Raw genomic sequence first — 13,783 nt, forward strand, 5'->3', positions numbered from 1 at the left:
AGCCTCTTGCTTCTGCTTTCCTGGGTCACAACTGATTAGGATCTTTACCTAATTAGCTACTAATGTAAGTATCCTGTTTCCCTCCTACCCACATCCTCTCTGAAGTGGCTCATTCTTTTGACACCTTGCTTGTTCCCTTGCTGGTAAATTAAAGACCTTTGGCATATGTTTAAGATCAATTTGTCTAATACACTTTGTTTTTAATAAAGGAGGAATCTCCTCTGACTAGTCTGAGAGGAGCATCCTCTAGTGATAGGAGGACTACAACTACTTAACCATGTCTTTATTAGCCTGGAGAACTTAAAAAAAAAAAAAAACCTGATAAGTAAAATACAGATATTCTACATTTGTAGAAAATAAAAATTCATTGAAATGGGGAAACCTCCCAGTACCAACTACACTTGGGCCACAAAGCCAAGGATTATCCCATTGTCTATCAGAGGAGACTCTTTTGAGGAATCTGCACTTCTGTATATACACTATACTTGCAGCAATTTCAGGAGACTTATTATTTATGGTCCTGAGTCTTGGAGTAAAATCCCCTGGATTAGCCACTACTGATCACATACTATCTGGCTGCTTGCATTGCACTAGGCTTCTGAATACCAGAATCCTTCAATTCAGAGTGTCCTTTGCTTCCAAATTTTTAGCCCTTTTCATCTTTTCATTCATTTGTTCAGTCACTCATACTAAAAATAAATTTTTGTATCTACTAGGTGCCAGGCGTGGGGATGCTGCAGTAAACCCAACCAACACAGTTTGTCCTCATGGTACTTCCAGTCTAGTGGATGCTTCAACTGCCCTTTCTCAAACCAGCCCTAGACTAAAAAAAAAATTTAAGTTAATTAAAAAAAAACAAGAATTAAAAAAAAACAGGGAGTTCCCTGGTGATCTAGTGGTTTGGATTGGGCGATTTCACCGCAGAGGCCCAGGTTCAATCCCTGGTCGAGGAACTGAGATGCTGCAAACCGTGAGGCGCAGCCAAAAACAAACAAACAAACAAACAACAACAACAAAAATCCAGTCCTTCACTTGCTAGTCCTTTGAGAAACCAGTGCCAGGCTCTCCCAGAGCCCTTTCTACATGTCATTGCTGAGTTCCTGGTTCACCTTCGTCATTTTCCCCTCCCACAGCCGTGGCTGATTCCTCTTCACGGCTAAGAAGAAGATGGGAGGGAGAGGCCTGGAAGGAGGAGCCCAGAGCCCACCCCACCCCCAACATGCACTTTTTCTAAAGAAGAAGCAGCAGGAGAGTCGGAGAGAGCTCCACTTTATTATGGAAAGTTAAAAAAGACAAACAAAACCAAAAAACCAGGCAATTGAGAGGGAAGGAGAATTGGGGGAAGAAAGTTGAGGCGCCTCATTACTCACCCCACACCCTCGCAATTCAGTTCAATTGTGAACCACTAGGAGGAACAGAATTAAATAACTAGAGGGGGATACAGAGTTAAGGTTCCCAGCCTTCCCTCTTGGGGAAAACTGAGACAGTAATACTGAGCAAAGGTGGAGGAAGCCATACCCCCAGGTCACCCCAATGAGGTGACTTCAGGGGACAGGGGAGAGGATTCACAAGTAGATGTGGACACACAAGTAGATGTGGCTTGTAAACCCGGGACTTTGGCAGGTGGGGCTGGGAACTGGGGGGTTTTGTAAACCAGGCTGTGGTCAAGAGAGGAGGCAGGCGCTGTAAACAAAGGGGCAGTGACCTAAGGAACAGGAGGGAGAGGTGCCTGTAAATGCAGTGTGGGCCAGGTCTCCCAGGGACATGGGTACTTAAATCCCGAGAGCCCCAGGGGGTGGTGGGGAGTCAAGGAAGGCTGTGGGGAGAGTTACCCTGCCCACGGAGATGGAGAGGGTGCTCCATCCGTACCCCCACACCGCGCCCCGTGAGCTCTGTGCTCCTCCCCAGGACTTGATGGGGATCTTGGGTCACCTAGGATGCACCAGCATGTCTGATAAGGGTGGAAACTGTGCGGTTGCCTCCGCCCCCAGAAACAGGATGAGGAAAGCAAGTTGGAAGATGTTGGTTGCCCTTCCCTGCCAGGCTCATATTCAGGGTCTGTCTGCTCTGAATCTTCTGGGCTCCAGGATCTTCAGTTCTGGGAAGGAGGGAGGTATATCCCAGTGTTGGAAGAGGGTCACCTCCGGCAAGACTCATCTGTGGGAGAGGAGGCAATAAGGATAGAGAATGAGTGAGGGTCTCTGCTTCCCGCCTTCCCTACCCACTGCCCACACTGAAGGCCAGTTGGCATGTAGGAAATCTTATAATATCTTCCACATCCTGAGTGCCTGTTACTACTAGTAACAGCAGCCATCACTCATTTAGCCTGGATTCTGTGCCAGCCATTCTCATAACTCGCTTAATCTCACAATAACCCCAGGAGAGGTTAAGTAATTTGATGTCCAGCCATAGTTCCTAGGTGTTCTACAAAAATTACTTAACCCTCCCAACAATTCCAAGAGGTAGTTATTATTAACCCCATTTCACAATAATAAACTGAGGCCAGAGGTCAGGTGATTTCCCTGAGGTCACACCACAATTAAGAGACAAGATGGAATTCAAACTCAGGCCTGTCTGATCCAAACCCTGTGTTTTTAACCACACTAGAGCGCTCAGAAAGAGGCCTGGTTTTGAAATATGGAGACCTCACGTGCACTTCGCTTCCCAGGACCTCCGTTTTCCCATCTGTTAAAGGAGCAGTTGGGCTAGAGGCCCTGCCAAGACCCTTCCAAGCGCCAACATTAAATCCTCCCCCTCCCTCCTGGACCGCAGTGCCCATTCCGAACACCAGGGGGCGCCGTCGGGCCGGCGGAGGCCGCACTCACCCACTATCAGGGCCTTGGTGCGCAGCCCGCCCTGGAGCTCTGGCTGCAGCAGTAGCAGTTCCTCCTCATCCTCTTCGTCGTCGGGTTGGGCCGCTGGGGGACTGGAGGCACTGGGGGCCTCAGGCTCCGGGCCCAGCTCCTCCAGCACCGAACTCTCGGAGGGGTATTGGTACGTGGTCTCCAGGGCTGTCTCGCTGAAGGAGATCTTGAGCTGAGGATGGGAGAGAAAGGGGGGAGGAGGCGAGGTCAGCAGGGGGAAGACTGCAGGGTAACAGGTGCAGGATGGAGAGTGGGGACTGGATTTGGGCACTCGCTGACTTTGTCCTCCCCAGCCACTCTGGAAGCCAGTTTTCCTTTCAGTACTCTCTCTCCAATCCCAGATTTTCCCTCTTCAATCATATCATTTCAAAAACATTGACGTTGACCTGAGCTTTGGCAGGGGACCAGGTGGCAGAAGTGAGTAACACAGGACCAAGGTTCTGCTTTTAGAGTGTGGGAGGCAGAAGGGTAAAAACAAATTAAAAACATGGAGGTAAGTCCTGTGATCAGAACTGAGTCTTTGGGCACCCTGGGAACAATCAGGATGGCTACCCAGAGGAGGTGAGATTTGAAAAGAGCTGGAAAGAGCTGGCTGGGAGGGATCCCCGCCAAAAGCAAAGACAGGCACAATGGTTTCCATAGCCTCGGCCCCTTGCTGTTCAGGGGAAACCCAGGACCCTGGTCACCAGCCCCTCCCACCCCCCTCACTCCCCTCCTCCAGCTGGAGTGGACCCACAGGAAAGGGTCTTGGGTCTGAGAGGGGAGCGGAGACCAACAGAAAAGCCCAGAGGAAATGAGACTCTCCCCAAAACACACGGAGAAGATGAGCCCGAGTGCCTGAAAGGTGCAGCTGGGGGAGGTGACAGGGGCAGAGAGGAAAGTCCGGGCAAACATGGGATGGGGGTGGAGAATGCACCAGAAGGGACGTGCAGAGACAGAGGCAAATGACCAGAAGGGATCTGGACGGGGCAGAAAATCCTTCCTAAACATACTGTCTCAAGGGCAGGCGAGCCCCAGCTGCTCTCACTACCTTTTTACCCTTCCCCTTTGCCCTCCTAAGAAGCTCAGGGGGAAGGGGCAGGGTGGGATTAACTCTGGGAGCCATAGCGATTAAGGAGACATACAGGAGGATTCCATGTGAACTGCTCAGAAAGGTCCAGATGATCTCCCCAGGCCTCCTCTGGCGTCTGTTTGGGAAACTCGGGGCTGAAGCCCTGCACCCCTGAGTCTCTGCAGGGACTGGGGTATGACGAGAGAAACCAGGACGGTGGCTGGACAGGTGGTTGCTAACACCTGAGGTCCCTGAGGGAAGCTAGAACTCAGAGACTGTGTGTGTCACTCCCTGGGTCCAAACCTGGCATTGGCCCCCACCTCACTGGGAGCAAAAGCCAGAGACTGGCCAAGGCCTACAAGGGGCTCCCAGTGTGCCTCTCCCCACTCCTCTCCAGCATCCTCCTCCACTCCAGCCACATTGGCTGTGATTTCCTCCAGCCCCACCAGGGGCACTCTTACCTCAGGGCCTTTGCACTGGCTGTTCCCTCCGCCTAGAACACTCTTCCCCCAAATATCGCCGTGGCTCCCTCTCTCTGCATCATGCTATTATTAAGTTGTCATATTTGCTCCTCCTACCTCCTGGCCCTCTAGGTTCCACTTGTCCCTGTTCTAATGTTTTCCCATAATCACTTACCACCTTCTAACCTAACCTACCAGAGAATTTACTTATTTGTTTACTTATTTGTGTCTGCTGTCAATAGAAACGTGGAAGTTGCCACAATGGGTAAGGAAGGCTTCATCCAGACCTCAGATGTGGTCCCAACAGAGGACCAACACTGGGGGAATACTGGGGGCGGGGGCAGTCCAGTCTGTACACAGTCAACCCCCAGTCTGTGTCTGTGGAACAGCTGGCTGGTAGAATCAAGTGACAGGAACCAGACCCCTTATATCCCAGTTTCTCAAAAGGAACTACTTCTATTGCTGACAGATTTACCCAAACTTCTGGGAACCCATTTCGGTTTTCTTTTCATATCACCTTTTGAGATAACAAGCTGCGTAGTTTATTATCTGCTCTGGAAAAGGATCCATTTTATTTGCTCTCCCTCCACGTTTGTCTCTCTCCCCCGACCCTGCTTCCCTCCTCACCACCAGGCCCAGCTTCTGACTGGGCTTCTCAGGAATGCACAGCCTGCATGGGGCGTGTGGGGTGAGGGGTACGGAGGGGGTGACTCACTCCTCTCATCAGCTATATAAGGTCACAAGGGGGCTGGAGAGGGGAGGGGCTGGTCTCCCTGCCAGAGGGGCCTCTGGGGAAGGGCACCAGCCACAGCCCAACCCCTGGGCTCCAGTGGCAGGGCTGGGATTTCTCTCCCAGTGGCAGGGATACATTTGATGGAATTAGCCTGCAAAACAGGAGTTATTTAGGGAAGGGGGGGAGTGTTGGGTGGCAGGGTCCTCATATTCCTGATCTGGAAGCTGGGGACAGGACATGCCTGTCCCTGATGAGCAGGGTGCTGGGCGAGTGGAGAAGGCCTGAGGGAGGGCTGAGGGGAAGGTGTCTGGGCCTAGAGAACTCTGTGCTGCTTCTTCCCCACCCCCACCCCAAGCGGCTGCTTCCTTATTCTCTCACCACATCCTGAGCACAGTTCTGGCAGGCCCATGGCCCTGCATTTGCCACTCAGCCCCACCAGCCTTCCGGTCCCCCCCACAGGCTTCCTGTTTGGGCGATCTGCTTCCGGCTCCCCTGCTCCCTGACCTAGGTATGGTCACCCTCTCAGGTCCTGCCCTGCACTCAGACAGTCCCCGGGCTTTGGGCCCCCAAATTCATGCTTTCTCCTCTTTGCTTCTCCCCAGAGGCACAAGCCAACCTCTACAGTAGGAAGTGACTTCTCTGAACACCTCGCCCTGGTCGTTCCTCACCTACTTCCTTGCATCTGCCCAGCCTGAAGGGGAAGGGGCTGGTAGCAGTCAGAGAGCTCAGGACAGACTCAGGGACCATGGCTCGAGGATGGGAGCTTAAGCTTCATGTGAAGATGAACTGGGGTCTCAAGTGACCCCGAGCTTTGGTCCCTGTGCTTTCCCACCGATACCGAGGACACAAAAAACAAGTCTGAGGATGTCACACATGAGATGAGGACTGGAGACTAGGAAGGTCTTCCCAGCCTCTGGAGAGATGAGTTAGATGCAGAGCCCTCTCTTTCCTTAGAGTTTTTCAAGCTGGAAACTGGTGTATGGGGAAGCAGTTGGGCCAGGGCCAGGGGAAGAAGTCAGCTTGGCTGTTCCCAACTTCCCTGCACTGCCTTCTTCTGCTGGCCTCGGCCCCCACCCCACCCCGTCCTTAACTCCCATTGTACTCCCTGCTCTCAGCTCAGTGCCTCCAAATTCACTTCTCTTTCTTTCTACCCCAAGAGGAGGGAGAGGCCGGGATGGCAGGAAGAGAGGGGAAAACCAACTGCTGAGCCAGTTCTGGGGAGGGAGGGGAAGCCCAGGGAGGAAGGACAGGGAGGGAGTGGCGAGGGGGTATTTTGGAAGAGGAGAAGGCTTTTCTTGTCCCAAGAGAGAAGGGAGTACTGTCTGAAGCAGCGGCCCAGCTGGGGGTGTGCAACCTCAAGGTCACCCACTTCAAATGGCCTCTGTGTGCGTCTCTCCCATGGGGCAGACTCGGGGTTCAAAAGCCTTCTCTCTGCTCCTCGGCCAGCCCTGTTCCACTCCCCTCCCCCTGCTATCCTAAGGTGTCCCTACTCCGCTCTGCACCCCTCTTCCTCGGGTCTGTGAGACCCTCCTCCACTCACTTCTCCCTACAAGCCCAAAGCCACCCCCTCCACCTCCCCAGGCTTCCCACCCCGACATTCTCCCCGCTGGAAGGCTGGAAGTGCTTTTGCCCTGCGGACCCTGCCCTCATAAGCTCCAGGCTGTGGCCTCAGCTCAAGTCTCCCACCAGACGGCCTGGGTTGGGTCACAGACTCAGCAATGGAAAGAACTGGGGGGCTGGGGGCTCAGAGCCTGAGGGAAAGGAGGGTGAGCAGCCTGGGCACACCCTGAGAGGGACACACCCAGGACAGCGCTTGGTTGCGGGGCAGGCTCCTTGGGCTGGGAAGTGAATGGATAAGAAGGGCTACGAGAAGGAAGGGTGTGTGTGCAGGGGAGGAAGAGTGGCGGCAGGAATTAACAAGAATGCATAGACCAAGACAAGAATACAGGCATATGAGACAGAGACAGGAGCCCACAGAGAGCTGACAAGTGGGCTTCTAAGGAGTCTGACTTGGCTGCTCCCTACCTGTTTGTGGTGCCTTTCAGGGGACCCCTTGACAAGGCAGCTGCGGCCGAGGCGGAGGTAGCCCCCCAGAACCAAGATCTCCTCGGCAGTTGGGTACCGCTTCTTCCCAGCCCCAGGGACTGCAGCGTCAGCTGTGGCTGGGCTGGCCGGAGTGGCAGGGGCTGCAGGGGGCACGGACCGCCGGGGGTTGACTGTGAAGGTGTGTCCGCTGCGGCGGGGGGCCCCCACCCCTGGCCCTGCCTTCACCCCATAGAACAGACGGCTCATGAGGGGATCCCCAGGGGACTGGGGGGCAGGTGGGGCTGGGGGTGGGGGAGACAGTGGGGCTGCTGGTGGGGGCCGGAGTTCCCCTGCTTCCTCTTCCTGCTGTCTAGAGCCTCCAGTCCCAGCGTCCTCTGGTGGGAGGGGGGAGGGCACAGAGCAGCGGTTCTGCAGGGCGCTCAGAGGCCTGCCCTGAGCCCCTGCCTCCTCCTTCTCAGCTTCCCCTTCTCCAGCCTCTGCAGCGAGAGGACTCAGGTGCTTCTCGGCAGACTCTGGAGGGTCTCGTTTCTGAGTTTGAGTCTCTGTGTCCCTGGGTGTCCAATCTCGAACCTTCCCAGAGTTCAGGGTCCATTTCCACCCTTCTGTCAGCCTCAAGCCCCTCTCGCCATCCTCCGCAGGGGTGGGCCTCTGTTCTGCTGCCTCCACTCCTCCAGAACTGCTGTCTGGAGCCTCCCTTGTCAGGGTCTCTGACGACGCTGTAATCTCTTCTGGGACCATCCTTGGACTTGGCCTCTCTTCTTGTCTCCCACATTCCTCTGAGCAGTCTTTTCTTTCTTCTCCTGAGCTCAGCCTCCACTCTGATGCCTCCGGTTGTACCCAAATCTGTTCCTGAGACTCTCTGGAATCAGGCCTCCATTTATGGGCCTCTGTCAGGCCCAACTTCTGGTTGTCAGACTCCACTGGGCTCAGTCTATTTTCCACCACCTCTTTTCTCCTGGGGCTTTGTTCTTGAGGCTCTGCCAGTCTCAGACTCCGCTCTGGAGTTTCTCCAGGGCTCAGCCTCCATTTCCTCACCTCTGACAGTCTGGAGCTCCTGTCTCCAGCCTCTCCTGGGCTCTGCCTCCAGTCTCGAGCCTCCAAAGGCCTGGGGCTCGACTCTCGAGCTCCCCCTATCCCCAGCCTCCTCTCTCTGGCTTCCCTGGGACTGAGCCGCTCTTCCCTTGACTCTCTTCCCTTGGGGCTCTGATCCCGCATCTCCCCAGGGCTGGGTCTCCGCTCCCAGGCCTCTAAAGACCCAGGCCGTCTCTCTGCAAGTAGCTCTTCACTCCGCTGCTGTTGCTGCTGCTGGCGCTCTTGCCGAATAAATCGGTTCTGGTGCACTGGCCCAATGGCCTCCAGGAGGACAGCAGACTCATCTGGGTCTGGAGGTCCAGCCTCCGTAGTCCCAGGCACAGGGCTAGGCTCCCCGGGAGACAGACCAAGCTTGGCCCGGCGGCGCTCCAGAAGCCCCCGCTTCCAGGCTGGCATCTGGGACAGCCGCTCCTGCTCTGCCTTCTCCCGGCCACGAACGGCTGCTTCCTCCTGCCGGCGCCGGGCTAGCAGCTGTAGCTTCCAGTCCGGGATGGTGGCCATGGTCCCCTTGGGGAGGGTGGGGAACGCTGGGGGCAGAGAACAGGAAGGAGAGGCTCCAGAGAGGCCCAGGGGGTGAGAATGGGGGTGGGAGGGGAGGAAGTGGAGCGGAGAGGTGGGACACAGAGGAGGGCAGAGGAGCTGAGGGTGAGGACAGAGGGAAAGAGGGGGGAGCAGGGAAAGGGGAAAAACTGAGAAAGTGAAGAGGAAACTAAGAGCCAAGTTGATGGCGGTCGGGGGATGGGTTGAGAGGAAGAGTGGAGATTCAGGGCAAAGAGGCAGGAGTCAGATTTGTCAGTACAGGTTATTGGGTATCAGAGACAGTCCCCAGGATGTGAGAAGAGAGAAAAACGAGAGAAGTTGGCGCGAGGGCGAAGAGAGAAAAGAGAGGCTGGGCGTGAGGGGGACAGGGTCCAGGCGAGGTTGCCTCACCGCTACCCCAGGAGCGGTGAGAGTGGGAAGAGAGGTCAGGGAATCCCGCCGGAGAGGGGGCAGTGGGACCTGAGGGGGTGTCGGGGAGGTGGGAGGGCAGAGAGTGGAGAGGTCTAAGGGAGAAGGGGAAGTCAGGGGGCAGAGGGGCGAGGGGGTTCCGCGGCTGCAGCCCGGCGCGTCTCAGCGTGGGCCCCGGAGGTCCGGGCTCCCCTTCCAGCTCTACTCGGGCCACGCCTCTCCGGCCCCCCAGCCCCCACCCCTCCGCCCCGCACTCCGCCCCGAGGCGGGTCAGGGGAAATACCCTCCCCCGGGGACTTTCGGAAGCCGGGTGTCGGAGCTGCCAGCACGTTCCCAGAACCCTGGCGTCCACCCCCACCCTAACGCGGTCCCGGCACCACCGCCTACCTCCCCCACCGGCGGTGCCCCGAGACCCAGACGTGCGGAGCACCGGCCCTACACCTCTTTTTTCCGGAGCCTGCCAGTCCCGTGCCCGGGTCTTGGCTCTCACGGAACCCCGACATAGCCGGCCATCCCCACCCGGCTCTGACCGCACAGACAGGCAATCTCGGCACAAAGAGGAGACAGCCCAAGGTCCGGGCCGAGGACGGGAGCGGGGACGGGAGAGGAGACACCCCCTCCCCAAGTCTGAAGCCCCTCAGTCAACTCACACGCCGCGGGGCTCCCAGGGGAGGGGGTGCGAAGGAGCCTGACGTCCGGAGAGAGGAGGAGAGAGGAAGAGGAGGAGAGAGGGATCGAGGGAGATCCGGAGACAGGAGGGAGGGGAGGAGGGAGGGGAGGAGGGAGGGAGAGGAGGAGGGAAAGAGGGAGCCGAGGAGGAGGGAAAGAGGGAGCCAAGGAGGAGGGACGGAGACAGAGACCAGGGGGCCGGGCGGGGGGAGACGGCCGCTTTGTCTGAGGACAATGGGGAGAGGGAAGGGGGCGCGGGGCGGAGCCGGGCGAGGGGGCGGAGCCTCGCTCCCTCCGACCCCGCGTGGGACTCGGCTCCGGGTCTCCTCTCTTCCCGCCGCCAGCCCTGGCGCTCCGCCGTCTGTCCCCAGGGCCTCTCACCCGGCTCCCGGATAACCCAGGTGTCCAGACCTCCGCCCCCAGCTCGCCAACCCAGGGCGGCGGCCCGTGACTCAGGCCCCTCGAGGGACTTGGGGAGGAAGCGGCAGCTGCTCCGAGCCGGGCCCGCCCTTCCCATCTCCTGCCACTCCTCCCCACGCGTTTGCCTTCCCGGGCCAGCCTTTGTTACCGTGGGGGCCGGGGCGGCCGCCGGGCTGCGGGGGACCCGTAGGGAGGGGGCGTCAGCAGGAGCGGCGCTCGGAAGCCAACGGTTTTGGAAGCTAGCTCCCTTACCGGAGCCGCTGCCCCACTCTTCCGCTTCAACCTGTCTGCCGTGGGTCCCCAGGTCTGCAGCGAGGAAACTGGGGGATTTGGAGGAAGGGGAACCGGGTGCTCCGGGAAGGTGGGGGGGTCCGCGGGGAGTGGCCGCCACCCAGCGGTCACCAGAGGGCGCGGCCGATGCCCAGACTCGAGTCTGGCTCGCCTGTCCTTCCCAGAGTCAGCCCTGCAGCTTGAGAGACACTGACATAGACTGCATGCTACACGTAGAAAAACCAGGCTGAATTTTATTTTCCTGCAGCGCGAGTTACTCGGGAGAGCAGGGAGCCCTTAGTCCCCCGAATTAAGAGCAGGAGAATCCGCTCAACTAGGTTCATGAGTCTGGAGCCCAGGGCCAGGGCCTAGGGAGCTGGAAAGGCCAGACAGTGGGGCTGGGCTGCAGCTGCAAGGTGTGGAGCCTGATGGGGCAGCCACTACCATCAAACTTGGCAGACCTTGGTCCAGCTCCTAGGAGGGGAGCTAGACGTGGAGAAGAGGATCCTTGAGGCGCAGAGGCCAGAAATAGGACCAGGGGAGTGGTCAGGCCAGACCCTTCTCCTTGTGAGGAGGTTGTTAATGGAGGGTCAAGCCCTAAACTCTGAGGAGACAGATAAGTTCCCCACTCCCTCTTCCTGGCTGGTGAGAAGCGGCCCTTGGAGTCCAATGGCTGAAACTCAGAATTTAAGATATGGAGCTGGACCCAAGGAGTGGAGGCTCAAGCAAGGGAAGGGACAGCTCCTTCAGTCCATGGATTTGGGCCTCTGGTCTGAGGCAGCCAAGGCCTGGATGTTAAGGGGATTTGGAATTGGAGGGGAAAAGGAAGTACAGGGCTTGGAACCAGGGTTAGCCCCTCACTCGGCCTCCCCGTCCTGGGGCCGGGAGAGCAGGTGGAGTTTTCTTTGCAGCTGGGCCCGGAGGTAGCGGAGATCTTGCTGGTCAAGTCCGTGAGCCAGGCCCAGGTAGAGGGTAAGGAGGAGAGCAAGGAGGAGGCGGTCAGTGCCCAGGGTGGGCACCACCCATAGCACAGTCAGCAGCTCCACACACACTGGGTGGCGCAGGTGGGAGAAGAGTCTCAGAGCCCGGGGAGACTTCAGGGCCAGAGGCTCACCCAGCCCCAGCACATGGTAGTACACCTAGGAGAGGGAGAATGGCTTAGAAATGGAGTCAAGCCCTTGTCGCAACTTAGCTGCCTCTTTCCTCCCCTTCCAGGCACCCTCCTTCTATAACGCAGGCCCAGGAACCACCCTTCTGAGACTGGGGTCCCTGATCCTCATCTCTGGTCCATGAAACTTCCCCAGGCCCAGGAAGCCCATGGTTTCTGGCCTTTGAGGGAGGGCTGAGGGGAGACTATCTTACAAGAAAGGGAGGTGAGGGAGTCAAAAGCAAGAGGCAGGTGGAAGAGTAGGGGAGGAGGAGGGACATCCTTGGAGGGGAAAGAGGTATTCTAGAAAGGATCAGAGGTCTTGGGTAGGGATCTGGGAGCCTCACCTGTTTAAGGCCCATGAGCTCTGCGTAGTCAAAGACGAGAAGGATGCTGAAGATAAGGAGCCAGGAAATGACGTGGAGCACAAAGCAGAGGAGGGGCACCCAAGTGGCCCATGGCTCGGCCCGAGCCTCCCACAACACGGGGCCCCTGGGCACGGGCTCCCAGTACCGCATCACCAGCTGAAGGAGGATGAGGGACTGGGTATCCCAGCAGCCCACCCTTGAAAGACCTAGACCCAGAGGCTGCCCCCACCCCAGGCTGGCCTGCTGCTCTCCCCGCCTCTACCATGAGCATGTTCAACATGTGGAGGGTGCTGGATGGGGTCCCAAGTATGTAAGAATGACTTGTGTCTACTCTGAGGACTTAAAAGAATGGATGAGAGTCACCAGATAGGTACACAAAGTAGCCTAGGCCAAGCAACCACTGAGAAACAGATGAGTACTAACTGGGAAGCTTTCTCTTGCGCCCTAGGGAAGTGCTTTTGAAGAAAGGATAGGACTGAAGAGGAGTTAACAAGGGAATCTCAAGCAGGACAACATGAACAAAGTTGCAACGGTGAGAATGCATATATCATGCTCGGGGAATGACAAGCAGTACACCATTCTTGATAAAAAGTAGGATATGTGCTGTGGAGGAATGGGAGCTGAGATTACAGTCCTGAACACCCTTAGTTCTCCTCCTAAACCCATGTTTTATCAGAAGCCTAAGGTCCTTGCCTCTCCAATCGATGGAATCCTTCCCACAGACTCAGACTGTTTCCCTTGAGGACTCAGCTGCCAGGGCTTCATACCTGCAAGGCCAGGGCAGTGCATGCCACGTACAGTGACCTCTGAAGGACCCCAAAGTACCGGGACATCCATGACTTCACTGTCTCAGTTGCCATGAGGCTGTGCTGCCCCACAAATAGTAGCAGGAGCCCCAGATCCCAAGCCAGGGGGACAAGAATGCTTTGGTCCTGCAAGGCAGCCAGCCATCCCTGGCGGGCATCTAGCGGGAGTTGGAGAAAGGGACAAAAGATCAAGAAGACTGTGGGAAAAACTCCCTACCCTTATCTCCTCTTGGGACCCCAGGCCATGTCCCTTAATGCTTTCAAGAGCCTTAATGCTTCCTCTCTAGGCTTTGCCCACCTCACTTTTCTATTTCCTGTTTCTTCCCTCTTCCCCAGGCCTCCTTCAGAGCTGGGGAAGAGGATTCATGCTGGTCAGTCACGAAAGGCATGGCTGGAGTGCCCTTCTTGTTTCGGTTCTCCAAATGCTCCCTCTTTATAACACTCTCCATAGTCCTCTTTACGAAGCCTTTCCTTAGAATACTCTGCTCATCGCCCTTTCTCTCCCCCTCAGTCCTCACTCTCCCGCCTCTCCAAACCGCTAATCCCTGAGTACCTAATTTAGCCCTCTGGTCTCGCCTGCAGCGTCTCGGCGGCTTTCACGGTTCTAGTTCCCTCTCCTGGACTTCCCCTGTCATTTGTCTCCAAGCCCCGCCCCCGCTCCCTCTGCTCCGGCTCCACCTCCCTACCCCAGAGCTCATCCTCGCTCCCTCCCGCTCACCCGGACCACCAGACTCCGAGATTCCTCCAAGAAGTGGCCGAAGGGAGGTAAAGCGCACGAACTCCACTCCAGTGCCAAAGGCCAGGATGAAAGAGGCGAGGGCAGCAGGGACGAGCAGCAGTGCAGGGGCCATGGCGAGAAATGGAGGGGTGGGGAAAGGGGCGGGTTTGGGATTCCCGCGGCCGTAGGC

At 57.1% G+C, this 13,783-nt stretch overlaps 2 protein-coding genes across 4 annotated transcripts; both read right to left on the reverse strand.

Moving 5' to 3' along the window:
* Positions 1–1,248: 1,248 nt before the first annotated feature.
* On the reverse strand, positions 1,249–10,242 carry PPP1R18 (protein phosphatase 1 regulatory subunit 18). 2 transcript variants are annotated; one of them, XM_061195926.1, is made up of 4 exons: positions 9,846–10,242; positions 7,135–8,774; positions 2,826–3,036; positions 1,249–2,157 (listed from the first exon to the last, which is right to left on the reverse strand). In XM_061195926.1, the coding sequence occupies exons 2-4, from the start codon at positions 8,746–8,748 to the stop codon at positions 2,138–2,140; spliced, it is 1,845 nt and encodes a 614-aa protein (XP_061051909.1). In that variant the 5' UTR covers positions 8,749–8,774; positions 9,846–10,242; the 3' UTR covers positions 1,249–2,137. The 2 variants fall into 2 exon arrangements, with proteins under 2 accessions (XP_061051909.1, XP_061051908.1); XM_061195925.1 differs by lacking the exon at positions 9,846–10,242 and adding an exon at positions 9,583–9,657.
* A 547-nt stretch (positions 10,243–10,789) lies between these two features.
* Positions 10,790–13,783, reverse strand: NRM (nurim). Of its 2 annotated transcripts, XM_061195931.1 has the most exons (4): positions 13,594–13,781; positions 12,837–13,033; positions 12,049–12,225; positions 10,790–11,693 (listed from the first exon to the last, which is right to left on the reverse strand). In XM_061195931.1, exons 1-4 carry the CDS (start codon positions 13,724–13,726, stop codon positions 11,412–11,414), a joined length of 789 nt encoding a protein of 262 aa, XP_061051914.1. In that variant the 5' UTR covers positions 13,727–13,781; the 3' UTR covers positions 10,790–11,411. The 2 variants fall into 2 exon arrangements, with proteins under 2 accessions (XP_061051914.1, XP_061051915.1); XM_061195932.1 differs by lacking the exon at positions 12,049–12,225 and having other exon boundaries at positions 13,594–13,783.

The sequence above is a fragment of the Eubalaena glacialis genome, chromosome 7 (assembly GCF_028564815.1).
Source record: "Eubalaena glacialis isolate mEubGla1 chromosome 7, mEubGla1.1.hap2.+ XY, whole genome shotgun sequence".
NCBI classification, from domain to species: Eukaryota; Metazoa; Chordata; class Mammalia; order Artiodactyla; family Balaenidae; genus Eubalaena; species Eubalaena glacialis.

Coding starts and splice junctions, on each gene's coding strand:
- NRM (XM_061195931.1), bottom strand. CDS start 13,726: ATGGCCCCTGCACTGCTGCTCGTCCCTGCTGCCCTCGCCTCTTTCATC. Junction 13,034..13,593: donor CTCGGAGTCTGGTGGTCCGG/GTGAGCGGGAGG, acceptor AACTCCCGCTAG/ATGCCCGCCAGGGATGGCTG. Junction 12,226..12,836: donor GCACTGCCCTGGCCTTGCAG/GTATGAAGCCCT, acceptor ATCCTCCTTCAG/CTGGTGATGCGGTACTGGGA.
- PPP1R18 (XM_061195926.1), bottom strand. CDS start 8,748: ATGGCCACCATCCCGGACTGGAAGCTACAGCTGCTAGCCCGGCGCCGG. Junction 3,037..7,134: donor CTGAAAGGCACCACAAACAG/GTAGGGAGCAGC, acceptor TCCCATCCTCAG/CTCAAGATCTCCTTCAGCGA. Junction 2,158..2,825: donor CACCAAGGCCCTGATAGTGG/GTGAGTGCGGCC, acceptor CCTCTCCCACAG/ATGAGTCTTGCCGGAGGTGA.